The sequence below is a fragment of the Lithobates pipiens genome, unplaced genomic scaffold (assembly GCF_037356315.1).
Source record: "Lithobates pipiens isolate NorthernLeopardFrog02 unplaced genomic scaffold, aLitPip1_a1.2 Scaffold_23, whole genome shotgun sequence".
Classification (NCBI taxonomy): domain Eukaryota; kingdom Metazoa; phylum Chordata; class Amphibia; order Anura; family Ranidae; genus Lithobates; species Lithobates pipiens.
In genome coordinates this window covers 325284310-325299541 of record NW_027507785.1, presented here as the reverse complement: position 1 = coordinate 325299541, position 15232 = coordinate 325284310, and the positions used below count along the sequence as shown (strand labels likewise).

The window sequence follows — 15232 nt, the reverse complement described above, 5'->3', positions numbered from 1 at the left end:
GCAAGTGACGTGGCAAGTGGACAATCCACAACTTGTGGCAGGTGACGTGGCAGGTGATGTGGCAAGTGATGTGGCAGGTGATGTGACAAGTGGACAATCCACATCTTGTGGCAAGTGACGTGGCAGCTGATGTGGCAAGTGACGTGGCAAGTTGACAATCCAAAACTTGTGGCAGGTGACGTGGCAAGTGACGTGACAGGTGACGTGGCAAGTGACGTGGCAAGTGGACAATCCACAGCTTGTGGCAAGTGACATGGCAGGTGGCAAGTGATGTGGCAAGTGGACAATCCACAACTTGTGACAGGTGACGTGGCAAGTGATGTGGCAGGTGATGTGGCAAGTCACGTGGCAAGTGGAAATCCACAACTTGTGGCAGGTGATGTGGCTGGTGACGTGGCAAGTGGACAATCCACAACTTGTGGCAGGTGGCATGGCAGGTAACATGGAAACTGGACAATCCACATCTTGTGGCAAGTGACGTGGCAGGTGATGTGGCAAGTGACGTGGCAAGTGGACAATCCACAACTTGTGGCAGGTGATGTGGCAAGTGACGTGGCAGGTGATGTGGACAATCCCCAACTTGTGGCAGGTGACGTGGCAAGTGGACAATCCACAACTTGTGGCAGGTGACGTGGCAGGTGACGTGGCAAGTGGACAATCCACAACTTGTGGCAGGTGACGTGGCAGGTGATGTGGCAAGTGACGTGGCAAGTAGACAATCCACAACTTGTGGCAGGTGATGTGGCAAGTGACGTGGCAGGTGATGTGGCAAGTGACGTGGCAAGTGGACAATCCACAACTTGTGGCAGGTGATGTGGCTGGTGACGTGGCAAGTGGACAATCCACAGCTTGTGGCAGGTGGCATGGCAGATGACGTGGAAAGTGGACAATCCACATCTTGTGGCAAGTGACGTGGCAGGTGATGTGGCAAGTGACGTGGCAAGTGGACAATCCACAACTTGTGGCAGGTGACGTGGCAGGTGATGTGGCAAGTGGACAATCCCCAACTTGTGGCAAGTGACGTGGCAAGTGACGTGGCAAGTGGACAATCCAAAACTTGTGACAGGTGACGTGGCAAGTGACGTGGCAGGTGATGTGGCAAGTCATGTGGCAAGTGGACAATCCACAACTTGTTGTAGGTGACGTGGCAGTTGGACAATCCACAACTTGTGGCAAGTGACGTGGCAAGTGGACAATCCACAACTTGTGGCAGGTGCCGTGGCAAGTGACACGCTAAATACAAGTACACTGCAGCTCTCACAGCTGCTGCTACTCACTCTGGTCTCACAAAATTGCTGAAATAGTTAATAATACTGTTTTTTTGAGCTGGGGAGGGTCTATGATGTTAGCTTAACTAAACGCTTCTAGACGCAAACGCGGTAAAACGCGGTAAAACGCCGCTAAATCGCGGTAAAAATCGCGGCAAAACGCGCGTTTCTAAACGTGGGTTTCAACATGTGTCCAGCAGCGTTTGCATCTGCGTCTCGTGTGCATGAAGCCTAAAAGCCCAAAGACATGTTCTTACTGAAGTGTACACACAGATCCATAGTTACGCTCCAGACTGGCCTTTTTTGTACATGGACAATCTGGGTTCTGGCAATTATAGTCCGTCTCCACTCTCCATTGAAAATATGAAAGAACATCAGTCACATTCCACTTATCTCGTATTACAGTACTTTTTAATAATCAATGAATTGCATAAGCAATTATTCCACCCAAGAACTAACCATCCTTGATACGTTTCACCACTCCTGGCTTGCTCACAAGAATAGCATCAAGGAAGGTTGGTTCTTGGGTAGAATAACTGCTGCATGCAATCAATTCATTGATTATTAAAAAAATACTGTAAGCCCCCGTACACACGGTCGGACATTCCGACAATCAAATCCGACGGATTTTGTCCGAAACTGTTGCATACACACGGTCGGACAAAGTTGTCGTAATGTCCGATCGTTAAGAACGTGATGACGTTATTTCGTTACGATGGGACTACGTTCAGGCTAGTAGCCAATAGCTTTGATGTAGGAATTTGATCTGAGCATGCGTGGCACTTTGTCCGATCGGAATTCTCTACACATGATCGGAGTATGTCCGATCGGAGCATTTTGTCGGAAAATTTTACCAACAAGTTGGAAAACTTGGTCCGTCGGATACTCCGACGGAAACAGTCCGATGGAGACCACACACAGTCGGAATATCTGACAAAACGGTCTGACCGGACACATTCCGTCGGAATCTCCGACCGTGTGTACAAGGGCTAAGCCCTTGTACACACGGTCGGAGAATCTGTCGGAATGTGTCCTATCGGACCGTGTCGTCGGATAATCCGACTGTGTGTGGTATGCATCGGACTGATTCCGTCGGAATATCCGTCTGACCCAATTTTCCAACATGTTGGAAATATTTCCCGACCAACTGGGCCGATCGGACATACTCCGATCATGTGTAGAGAATTTTGATCGGACCAAGTGCCACGCATGCTCAGATCAAATTCCTACATCAAAGCTATTGGCTACTAGCCTGAATGTAGTCCCATCGTAACGAAATAACGTCATCACGTTCTTGACGATCGGACAAAGTGCAACGCATGCTCAGATCAAATTCCTAAATCAAAGCTATTGGCTACTAGCCTGAACGTAGTCCCATCGTAACGAAATAACGTCATCACGTTCTTAACGATCGGACAAAGTGCCACGCATGCTCAGTGTATGTGTATGCAACAGTTTCGGACAAGATCCGACGGGCAAAATCCGACGGATTTGGTTGTGGAAATCTCTGACCGTGTGTACAAGGGCTAAGAGGTGCTAAGTGGAATGTCATTGATATCCTCTCATATTTTCTTTCTGGGGTGTTGCTTCTGAACTAAACAGAGGATTTGAAGACCTGCACTGGGGGGGACGTGACCAAAAACTATCATGTGCCGAACTCAACATGGCTTCTGAACTAAACATAGGTTTTGTAGACCTGCACTGGGGGGGCGGGGGGACGTGACCAAAAACTATCATGTGCCGAACTCAACATGGCTTCTGAACTAAACAGAGGTTTTGTAGACCTGCTCAGCCCTCGGGGGGGTAAAAAGACCAGTCTTGGGAGTTCCACGTTGGACACAGATCCTTCAAACCAGGGATACAAATGTTATCTGAGGTTTATTGGCGTAGATACAATAACTGTACAAGGAAAGGGAAGACATATTCCGGGACACTCAGTTCTCATTCTAGGCAGTGGCAGTGTTCAGCTGTACATCGGAGGAGGAAGGGAGTTCATTCTTATCATACACGTCCAGTCATACCATCTTTTTATAGACAACCGTGTGGAAGCACAGAGCTACATTTATGCACGTACGCAGTCAAGAGAGGTTCCAACACAAGCCTGTGAACCGGCCATGGGCTTTGCAGTCCACCTCACAGTAAACAAGTCCTTGTACATTAAGTACAATAAGTCCTGGTTTTCCGGCAAGCAAAGCACAGAGACCATACAGATCCCTCTTATCCCGGTACTACGCCTCTTCTGCTGTGGCATCGATGCCAGCGTAGGTGAAGTTTTCAAACAGCGCCATGTTCACGTAGGCCTGGGAGAGACAAGAATATGTGAGAATCAGAGCAGAACTGTGCAAAAAATGACAAACTATATTCAATTTTTTTTAAACCAGCCCTTTTCAACCTTTACAACACAGAGGAACCCTTGAAATAACTTTCCGATCACAGGGAACCTCCGCTAAAAATTACGATATCTACAACTCGTGATGCATTAGTGTGGTTGTCAGTGGGAAGAATGCTCCTTACATTTGTGATCATTAGGAAGAGTTACCCCCTTACAGAGAGATAAAAAGATCAATGGTGGCAGTGTGAACTTATTTGAGAGGCAGAAATTACTTATTGCTCAAGGAACCCCTACAACCTCTGGAGGAACCCTAGAGTTCCATGGAATCCTTGTTGAGAAACCCTGTTTTAAATCATACGTGAACCCAGAATAAAACAAAATTTGCAGCACATCTCATCCAAAGACCATGCAGGTACACAGAAATATTCATTGATAGACTCAGCTCCTGAAATATATCTAAACCCAAAGATCAAAGCAAAATTTTAGATATTACAGCTTATACGCCCTTAGATCTGCTTTTGCAGAGAGCCCCGAGAATGGACAACCCGGGAAGGGGGGGAGGGGGGGGTAATGCAGGGGCGGACATGACCGTTGTGTCCGTGGAGCCTGCACAGGAAGGGTTAAGGGACTAGGAGGAGGGGTTAAAAATGAAGAAAGGGGGAGGAGTAGTATAAAAGGGGGGTGGAGCCACGCGGGAGGACAGCGTGGTGAACGGAACGAACAGGAGGAGGCAGCTTTCCCACCCTCCCTCCCTATTGTTGTGTGTTTTGTTTTGGGATCCTGTTGTTGGTTTCTTGTTTGTGTTTTTATTTCAAGGGAAGATGGACAGTCGTCGCAACAGTTGAAATCGGCCCTTTTGGGGGGCTGAAGCGTTATCTTTCTGGTGGTCTTTGACGGTGGCGGTAAACAGAGGTGATCAAAAAGGGGTGGGGGCTCAATGGTAATGTGGGCCCCTCCGGTGTATTCCTGAACGGTGGACGGAATACTGGGATGGTTTTCACTGCAGGAATTGGTTGTCTCCGAGCGGTCACAGCTGGAGGCCTGTTATGGTAAAAGGTACCGCAGTGAGGTGGTGTTATGTGGTAAAGTGGGTCACCGTCAGAGATCACCAGACTGGGTTCAGTAAAAGTGTTTTGTTTAATGTTTGTTATGGTTGTATATGTGTATATATATATATATATATATATATATATATATATATATATATATATATATATATATATATATATATATATTTATATTTATATATATATATATTTTATATATATATATCTTTGGAGTGAGTAATTATTGGTTGTTAATAAAGGCTGTTGTGGCCAGTTTACTCCAAAGAAAAAGTGTGGTCTCGTTATTATAGGGGTAAGAAAAGGGTGAAGAAGGGTAACAGTTGAAGAAGGGGACATTAGTACTACACGGGTCATGACCTTTTTTACATGGAGGAACCCCTAAAATATCTTTCAGATATTTAGAAAACCCCTTTACAACATCACAGCTGACAGGACATTAGCTTCCGCAGTGCGTTAAATTAAAAATAAATAAATAAAAAAAGAATAAGGAGCGCGGTGAACTTGGCATGTTTGACATCCAGGGCTGTCCTATATGGAAAATATTTTTACTAATCATAATGAAATTAAAGTAATAATAAAAGTCATTAGCATGTAGACAAGGGAAAGAGGGAAGCAGGAAAATATAATCAGAATAAACTTCAGCTTCAAAGTATCATATTGGGAATGGATCATACCTTTCTGGCCTCCAACATGCGTATAAGCTGCAGGGAGATCTGGTTGAAAGTCGGCCTCTCGTAGGGTCTGTCTCTCCAGCATTGGCGCATCAGATCATATCTGGAATATAAACACAGTGGCTCCACTTTACCATATTTTATTTGCATACGCTGGCTCATCAATCAAAAGGAGACAACTAAATCTAATCTTCACAATATTTGCTATGTGCCCCCCGATGTTTGGGCATGCATTCACACAGCCTTCCATGTCAAAGGCTCCTTGCTTCTTCAGAGGCTGAAGAAGAAGAAAGGTTGCTTTGATACACTTTCCAGTTCCTGCTCCAGCATTTTCCTACTATATAAGGTGGCTTCATACTCTGGGCCCTGCCTTCCATCCATGGCTTTGGCTTTCCAGTGACAGCGGTTCCCTGCTTCCAATCCACGTCTGCTCCCTTGTTGGTGGCCAAGGCAAGGCATCCTGGTTGTGTGTTTGATCTCTGTCCCCGAGGCTACCCGACTGTCATACTGAGCTCTATTTTATCTCTGTGAGTGCTTTTTTATATTGTCTATAAAAATGACAGTTTACATACTACACTATGGTTGTTGCGCTTCACTTCCCCTTCCAACGTTTAGGCTTCAGTGTATATGAAGGATTTGGTGACTTCTGTTCTGGTATGCAACGTATTCTCCAGGGTCCAAACACATGCTGGCTAGGGATGAGCTGACTATTCATGCAATTTTTTTTTTATGACTGTGTGAATGAGCAGGGGTAGACCGGATTCTCTCCCCCTCTGGAGACTCCCACAGCTACTAGCCAGGGTTGTGGGGAAGAGGTCCTTGTCCTCATCAGCATGAGGATAAGGTGCTTTGCCTGTCCCCCTTTAGCAAGGCACCCCCCCCCCCCCATGTTGAGGACATGTGGCCAGGTATTGTTACCCTCTTTCCTGCATGCTCAGATTAAGGGTCTGGTAGGGTGACCTCAAGGGGTTGTTTGCTTGTTTTTTGATTTGAGGTGCATTTAAAATGCATACCAGACCCAAAGGGGCTGGTACACATTTCCCGGGGGACCTCATGCATTTTGTGGGGTACTTTCTTGAAATCTATACCAGACTCACAGAGGGAGACTTAGTAAAACTTGAGAGTTCAAAATCTGGTGCAGCTCTGCATAGAAACCAGCTTCCATGTTTTTTGTCAAAGCTTATTTGAACAAGCTGAAGTTAGAAGCTGATTGGTTAACATGCACAGCTGCAGATTTTGGCTGGTGCTCAAATTTTTTTTGGGGGGGGGGTGGGGTGGCACAAACTAATATCACAGCCCCCTCCATCATGGCAGACAAAGGGCAATAGCCCACCACTCCCCCCCTCCCCTGGTTGCGGGAGCAAAACTGCGGTGATGGCCCACCACCCCCCACAAGAGATGAATGACAGGAGACACTAGACACTCTGAATGTGCCTTACATTGCCGTAGGGGGAAGGAAGAGCCGGTGAGCATGCAATGGGACATCCTCCTCCCGGCCGCACAGGAACAGGAAGTGTGTCCTGAGACACAATTGGCCAGGGAGTCCTAAGACTCCCTGGCCAATATGGGCTTCCTAATTGGCCGGGAGGAGGATCAGTGTGTCAATAGGGAATATTAATTTGCTATTGCCACACAACCCTTTGTTGAAGCCTATTAGAGCCTCTGTTCCGACGCCCTATATGTAAATCAGGGGACAGGATGCATGGATGGCCCCTTATGGAGCTGCCGCCACTGGGGTCTGGTATATATTTTGGCAGGGGGGATTCTACGCGGATTTTTTTTTTTTTCATTTGAGCTGTAGGATGTGCTAAAGCAAAAGAAACATTTATAAAGAAATAAAAGATACATTTGCAGGGAAATTACATTTCATTGCCAGTTACTCTCTGGAAAGAAAAACAAACAGGCTTTTCCAAAGGTCTCCCCAAGATGTACAGCATGACCTTGGAGGGTTTTTTTTTCTTTTAAAGTGGTCAAAATGGCACCTGTGGAGTTATTGTGTTATGCCGGGGGGGCATGGAAAGCTGTCCGGGCCTGCAGAACACAGTGGTTGAACTGACAATTATTTCATGTAACAATCTGACATGCCCGTTGTATCCAAGTCAATCAATGGATCAATTTGGGTATAATCAGCCTGCCCATAGATGGTTCAAATCTCAGTTGGTCCCTGCTGAACTGGCTGAGATTCGAACCATCTATGGCGAGCTTTAGGTGAGTATATCTGCCATCATCAGGTGTGGGTGTTAGAGGAGCAAAACTATGAGGATTTGTTATAGAGGGGTGGTGGGAGGGTGAAAAAACTATTTTTGCCCAGAGTGGGGCTTTAAAGAAACGTACGGAGCTGGAATGAAATATAAGTGCAGGGCATACATGATAGGGTGGAAGGAACGATCATACTGCAAGGGGTTAAAGAGGGGTTGGTACGGTATCAGAGAAGTACATTTCACCCTTACCTGATTGGAGGAGTTAGGCAGGATAAGGAGATAAGGAGGAGCTGGAGTGTTAGGAAGGGAGGAAGTAGGAGGCTCAGTTGCTGAAGACGAGTTGGAGTGGAAAGTCCCGCCCTCCCGTCCCAGAGGAAAGCTTTGGAGGTGCTTCAGGCAAAAGGTTTAGTGATTGGGGTCCTTGACGAAGGCACAAAAATTGATGTATTGTTGATAAATACGGTTGGATCCGTCTCAGGTATGGAGTCCTCCTGGTTTGTCTAGTTCAGTTTAGACTACCGGGTAGTAAGGTGGTAGGGGTCTGTGGTCAGTTAGTAAGTCCCCGAGGCGGTGGTGCGGCTGGGGACAGAATCTAACTTAGAGGTACCACAGATTCCAAAAAGTTTGGGATTGGTGCCGTCAAGGATCTGCAATCATCTTTCATATAAGGTTTATGGTTAAATATGTTTTTGAGTTAATAAAGGGCCAAGCAGCCATTAAAATAAAACAGTGTCCATGTCATTAATGGGAAAGGAAGGCAAAGTTTGGGTAGGTACATAACTGAGTTGGGCTAGTAAGTTATCTGAACTACCCTAGTCAAGATTCAAATGAATATCCTCTTATATTCCAGTTATGTGCAGATAAAATAATTAAAGTGGGGTTTTCGTAGTATGCAGAAAGAAGAGTTGGGTCCCCAGTGTTTCTGGGTTTATTGCAATTGCATGGGTTGCCATAGCTCTTCTTTCTAATATATGGCTACTATAAGATACAAGCCCATCAGTGCTATAGATTGAGAAAAATAACATGGACTTTGTAAGCCACTAATGCCTGTGGCCTTTTTTCTACCCACTTGGTGCATAACATAACACTTACACCTCATCGTCACAGTTTCGGGGTTTCTCCATACGGTACCCCTGCGGTAATTTCTCATAGAGTTCTGCGCATGTCATCCCACAATATGGAGTTCCACCTGGAAGAGGCAGAAGACATGAACACATCCCATGATGTCCTCCAAATTCTTGTAAACAACAGAAACGAGTCAGTTCTTCACTTACCTAAACTCACAATCTCCCAGAGCAGCACTCCGAATGACCATCTATGTAGGAGAAAGGAAAAAATTACTTGTTTAATATATGACAACCGTCCAGGCTGTGCTCCCTTTACCCCCATACAAGACTGGCTTTGGGCTTACTTCTAATTGGCCTTGGCCCATTGTCAATTATAAGGTTCAGGGTACATGTATAAGAGGCACTAGATCTCCTATTGTTAATATCCAGTGTTTTGAATGGCAACCTCATTGATTAAGCTGAATTGCTTTCTTGAGGATACTTCCATGTACCAAAGTACCAAAAGTTATGGTACTCATCCCTGCCAGGACTTCTGGAACTCCTACCCTCAGAATCTCTGCCAGGACTTCTGGTCACTCCTGCTCTGAGAATCCCTGACAGGGCTTGGGCTTTCAGAATTTCTGTCAGGACTTCCAATGTTATGCTCAGAATCCCTGATAGAACTTCCAGAACTTCAGCTCTCAGATTCCCTGCCAGGACTTCCAGAACTCCTACTCTCGTAATCCCTGACAAGACTTCCAGCACTCCAACTCTCAGAATCCATGTTAGTACTTCCAGAATCTCTGTCAGGACTTTCAATGGTACTCTCAGATTCCCTGTCAGGACTTCCAGAACTCCAGTTCTCAGTCTCAGATTCCCTGCCAGGACTTTCACAACTAATTGTAGGCAGGTGCAGTCTACTTTCTCCACTGTAGGTGGCACTAATCCACAGCAGGAGCAGTACAGTTAGAGAGGACGTCAAGGGGAAGATGGCTCCTTTATGGCTTCCTAAGCCACGGGGGGCTATCCAGTTGGATGCTGCTGCCCCATGTGACTAGCAGCCATCTTGACTTAGGCAGAGTCTATTGACTTTCAGAACTCCTACCCTCATAATCCTTGACATGACTTTCAGAACTTCAGCTCCCAGAATCTCTGCCAGGACTTCTGAAAGTCCTACTCTTAAAATCCCTTCCAGGACTTCCAGAACTCCAACTCTCAAAATTCCTTCCGGGACCTCCAACAGGACTCATGGAATCTCTGCCAGGACGTCCAACAAGATGTGTAGAATCTGTCCCAGGACTTCCAGAATTCCCTGGAATAATTCTGGATGTGTCCTCTAACCAGAAAGGGTGTTCCCACATCCTGGTGGGGGAATTTGAGAAATGAGGTTTGGAAACCCTTCAATAATTGGTACATAGGGATCTGTGGTCCTCTGATAGTACTACTAACTTACATGCCAAGGGGAAATAAACCAGATGAGAGGCAAAGTATTCTGGGAAGGTTTTGCAGTAAAGTCTTTACTATGTGACCATATCACCATTGAGTATAATACTGGGCAAACTCATCAAACCAACCCCCCCCCCCCCCCCCCATACTGCTAGTCTGGTACTTAGAAGCCCAATATGACCAAGACTTACACATCGCTCTTTGTTGTATAAACGCTGTAATTAAGAGACTCGATGGCCATCCAGCGCACAGGGAGACGACCCTACAATGCACAAGAGAACTCGTATTATATCAATTCTTTAAATATCAGTTCACTCAGTCTTCTTTTATATGAAAAAGTAAAGAACCGTACAGCCTGGGAATGTACTGTTGGTGAGGTCACAATTACCAAGATGTGTTTCTAAGTGCAAAATATAAATACATTCTACTTAAATGCGTTTACTAGTTGATTATAATTAATTATAATGAATATTATTATTAATTACTGTATATTAAATATATTATATATATTATTATATTAAATAATAATTATATATATATATATATATATATATATATATTACTATATTACTATAGTCAAATCTAATTATAATATAATGTATACTTATTATAATTATAAAATTAATAATTATATTAATTCATATATTGTAATTAAATACAATTAATTAATATTAATTTATTAGAAACAATTAAATAATTAAATATTTAGGAAAGAATCACAGGCTGTCTGCGTCATATAGAATCATAGATTTTTTTTTTTTTTTTTTTTTTTTGCGAGATCACAGACCTCTGTACTATTGAATGGGAAGATATGGATGCATAGTCTTTTAAGATGGATTGGAAGATAACCCTCACTGTTGTCAGGAGTAGAGACTCTTTATTTAACAAAGTGATGGATCACTGAGCAAAACAAATAAGACAAAGCTATGTTCACTTCAATCAACCAAAGATGTGGTAGTCTGTTTTTTTTTTCCTTGCACATTGTTGGGGATTCAAAGAAAACAGGTTGACTTCTACTACTAGCATTCATCATGCTACAAATAACAGCCTTCATTCCTTTACTATATCAACCCCACTGTTTAATATATGGCTACGCCCTCTGAACTCTAATGCCACGTACAGATGATCGGAATTTCCGACAACCAAACCGTGGATTTATTTCCGACGCATGTTGGCTGAAACTTGTCTTGCATACACACGGTCGCACAAATGTTTTCATAAATTCCGATCGGCAAGAATGCGCTGACGTTCAACACGTGCGATTGTAGACAGGTGCAGTCTACTTTCTCCACGGTAGGTTGTACTAAACCGCAGCAGCAGCAGTACAGTTAGAGAGGACATCAAGGGGAACATGGCTCCTTTATGGCTTCCTAAGTCACGGGGGGAAGCTATCCAGTTGGATGCTGCTGCCTCATTTGACTCTAGCAGCCATATTGGGTCAGGCAGAGCCTATTGACTTTCAGAAATCCTACTCTCATAATCCCTGACATGACTTTCAGAACTTCAGCTCTCAGAATCTCTGTCAGGACTTCTGAAAGTTCTACTCTCAGAATCCCTGCCAGGACTTCCAGAACTCCAACTCGGGACTATAAAAAGGAAGTTCAATAGCCAGTGTGGCTCTTCTGCTTGATTCCGAGCATGCGTGGGATTTTGTGCGTCGGAATGGTGTAAACGCGATCAGATATTCCAACAAAGGATTTGGATGTCCGAAAATTTGATATCCATCTCTCAAATTTTTGTTGTCGGGATAGATAATGTCCTCTGGAGCCTACACACGGTCGGAATGTTCCACTTGGGAAATGCCAGGCACGATTTGCAGGTATGACTTTTATAAAGGAGCACCTTTGAACGCTTTAATGAATGGGAACTTTTATTAGAAAGGTCACCCTAGCCTTCAAGAGCTCAGTAATGTCCCATGACCTACCATCGTCTTCTTCACGTAGACCTCTTCTCCTCGTGACAGGCCAAAGTCGGCAATCTTGCCCACTAGATTTTCTCCCACAAGGATGTTCCTGGCAGCCAGATCCCTGTGGATGAACTGAAAGAGCAACACAGGGCATGAGAATCAAACACAGTATATACAAGAAACCTTGCACTAAGATGCTAGAGATGGGGTTTCGAAACTACAGCCCTTGAGTCACATCCGTACAAGATTTTACCCAGCAACTCTGTAATGGCGCTTCAGACGTGAAAAGGAGGACAGTGATCTAATGCTGGGGGAGTGCTGATGTGAAAGGGGGAGTTCTGATGTGAAGTTATTTCTTGGAGTACAGGGGGTCCCCAGGTTACAAACCCGTTAGGGACTTTCTTCCTGTTTGTAATCCGGAAATGTTCGTAAGTCAGCCACACATGCGCAGAACGACAATTACGGACATTTCCGATGTTCCGTCAAATGCTGTTCGGCGCATGCATGGCAAATTACGGACATTTCCGACATTTTCCGAAGCTCCATCTGGCCACGCATGCGCAGAACGGCAGATGGTCCGCACAAACGGCAGCGGGTCCCCGCAGCGCCCTTTTCATAAGCAGGAGTGGTTCGTAAGTCGGGCGTTCATAAGTCGGGGGCCCCCTGTATGTTTATTCATTCATTCACATTTTAATGATCCATTTATAAAACTGATTTTGTTGGCCTGTGAATATTTTTAATCACTTCGGGACTGCCGCACGTCGATATACGTCCTAACTTTGAAGTGGAATATCGTTGTTGTGGCAGCAGCTAGCTGCCATAACCCCCGGTTATCCTCTTCATCGGCCAGCGGTCTGGTTTCCGATAATAGTGGCCTCTGCGGCAGATTCGCCGTGAGATCACTTTTATCGGCGGCAGGGGAGAGGAGGCCCCAACCCGCCCCGCTCCGGTGCCCTCCGTCGCTTACCGGAGCCTTCGGCAGCAGAGGAGGTGCTCGGATCCTCTTCCTTGCTGGGTATGGAGACGAGTGAGGGGAAGATGGCCCCCACCCGTCTCCATACCAGTGCAGGGCGGAAGCGACGTCAAAACATCACTTACGCCCACAGCTTTTAAAGGGACATTTTTTTTCTTTTCAAATGATACTTTTTTTTTTATTTATTTATTATTTTTTTTTTTTTATTTATTATTATTTATTTTAGTGTAAATATGATATGTGAGGTCTTTTTGACCCCCCAGATCTCACATTTAAGAGGGCCTGTCATGCTTCTTTTCTATTAGAAGGGATGTTTACATTCCTAGTAATAGGAATAAAAGTGACACTTTTAAGAACAGTGTAAAAATAAAAGGTAAAATAAATAAGAAAAAAAATGTAAACGCGCCCCATCCTGCTGAGCTTGCATGCAGAAGCGAACGCATATGTAAATAGCTCCCGCATATCAAAGCGGTGTTCAAACCACACATGTGAGGTATCGCTGTGAGTGGTAGAGCGAGGGCTATAATTCTAGCCCTAGACCTTCTCTGTAACTCAAAACATGCAACCTGTAGAATTTTTTAAATGTCGCCTATGGAGATTTTTAAGGGTAAAAGTTTGTATCCATTCCACGAGCGGGGCGCAATTTTGAAGTGTGACATGTTGGGTATCAATTTACTCGGCGTAACATTATCTTTCACAGTATAAAAAAAAATTGGGCTAACTTTAATGTTGTCTTATTTTTTAATTCAAAAAAGTGTATTTTTTCCCCAAAAAAATTGCGCTTGTAAGACCACTGTGCAAATACACACAAAAACAGAAAGTATTGCAATGGCTGCCATTTTATTCTCTAGGATGTTAGAAAAAAATGTATAATGTTTGGGGGTTCTAAGTAATTTTCTAGCAAAAAAAATGTTTTTAACTTGTAAACGACAAATCTCAAAAAGAGGTTCAGTCCTTAAGTGGTTAAAATATGCAGAGTGGCCATTGTACTGAAAAGATTGGAGAGCCCTGCAGTAGAGAGTGCCAAAGCAAGCAGGACAACGGTGGAAGCAGCCATATTTATTTTAGGTCTAAACTTGCATAATGTTAGAACATATTACAAGTCAATAAATATAATGTTTGGGGGTTCTAAGTAATTTTCTAGCAAAAAAACAGTTTTTAACTTGTAAACAACAAATCTCAAAAAGAGGCTCGGTCTTTCAGTGGTTAAAATATGCAGAGTGGCCATTGTACTGAAAAGATTGGAGAGCCCTGCAGTAGAGAGTGCCAAAGCAAGCAGGACAACGTTGGAATCAGCCATATTTATTTTAGGTCTAAACTTGCATAATGTTAGAACATATTACAAGTCAATAAATATGTATTTGTATAATCAATGATTTCAACTTGAAAATTTGCAACCCTGATAAAAGGTACGGGAAAACATTGTGTAATGAACCACTATAATATCATGTAACACGTGCTAATCTCATTCTATGATACACAAGTGACTATTAGGACACATCTGCTATCTAGAGCCTCAAGCAAACGTTACACCATAAAAGTATTTGTGTAGACAATATTTTTTGTATCCTCATTCTCTTTATCTCCTAGTATTCGGGGTACCTGTTTCTCGCTGAGGTATTGCATCCCCTTTGCTACATCTGAGGCAAACTGTAGGAGCTGCTGAGAGGTGAGCGTAGAGGCCGTCCCGTGTTCCTTGGCAAACGCGGGATCTGTTTCCAGAACTCGGCTCTTGCGTAGAAAGTCAAGCAGGTTCCCAAATGGAGCAAATTCGATAGCGATGTACAAATAACCTAAAGAATGGAGTTTGAACCAGAACACTGAATCAGCCAGAAGAGTGCATGATGGTTGTCTGTTTATTGCAACATAAAATTTCAAGGAATTAATAAGTCGATCATAGATGTTATGTGTCATTTGTTACACATTTCAGTTCAAGTGTATGTATAAGCAGGGCTTTTTTTTCCTCAGGGAATAGGTGCAGGAATTCCCCCCTTCCGAGTCACCCCTTGTCTCCTCCCCCCTACCCACCACCGAGCACCATTCCTTGGTTGCACCCCCTACCCACCTCCCAGTACTGCCCATTTTAGAGAATAAAGAACCAAGCTCACATCGAAAATTTGTTGTTGGAAATTTCGATCTTGTGTACACGGCATTAGTATGAAAAAAGTCCCCAAACATTCAAGTGCCCCAGTAGATTAAAAATCACTGTGCAGCTTCTTTAAAATGCCATGCCAATATACAGCCTCTCTTAAGCCTGTCAGAAAAACTCCTAGTGTAACGAGAAGGATTGTGGGACTAGCAGTCTTTTGGATTACCTGTTCG

The 15232-nt window shown here is 44.1% G+C and overlaps 1 protein-coding gene across 2 annotated transcripts in view; it reads right to left on the bottom strand.

Moving 5' to 3' along the window:
• Positions 1-3127: 3127 nt before the first annotated feature.
• The window catches only part of TIE1 (tyrosine kinase with immunoglobulin like and EGF like domains 1), an 84483-nt gene continuing 72378 nt past the window's right edge, over positions 3128-15232 (bottom strand). For both annotated transcript variants that reach the window (XM_077450645.1, XM_077450646.1), the window contains 7 exons: positions 14513-14703; positions 11956-12069; positions 10223-10293; positions 8814-8854; positions 8632-8728; positions 5342-5441; positions 3128-3568 (listed from right to left, as the gene is read on the bottom strand). In XM_077450645.1, the coding sequence (XP_077306771.1) occupies positions 3497-3568; positions 5342-5441; positions 8632-8728; positions 8814-8854; positions 10223-10293; positions 11956-12069; positions 14513-14703 (686 nt within the window). In that variant the 3' untranslated portion in view covers positions 3128-3496. The remainder of the gene's footprint in view (positions 3569-5341; positions 5442-8631; positions 8729-8813; positions 8855-10222; positions 10294-11955; positions 12070-14512; positions 14704-15232) is intronic.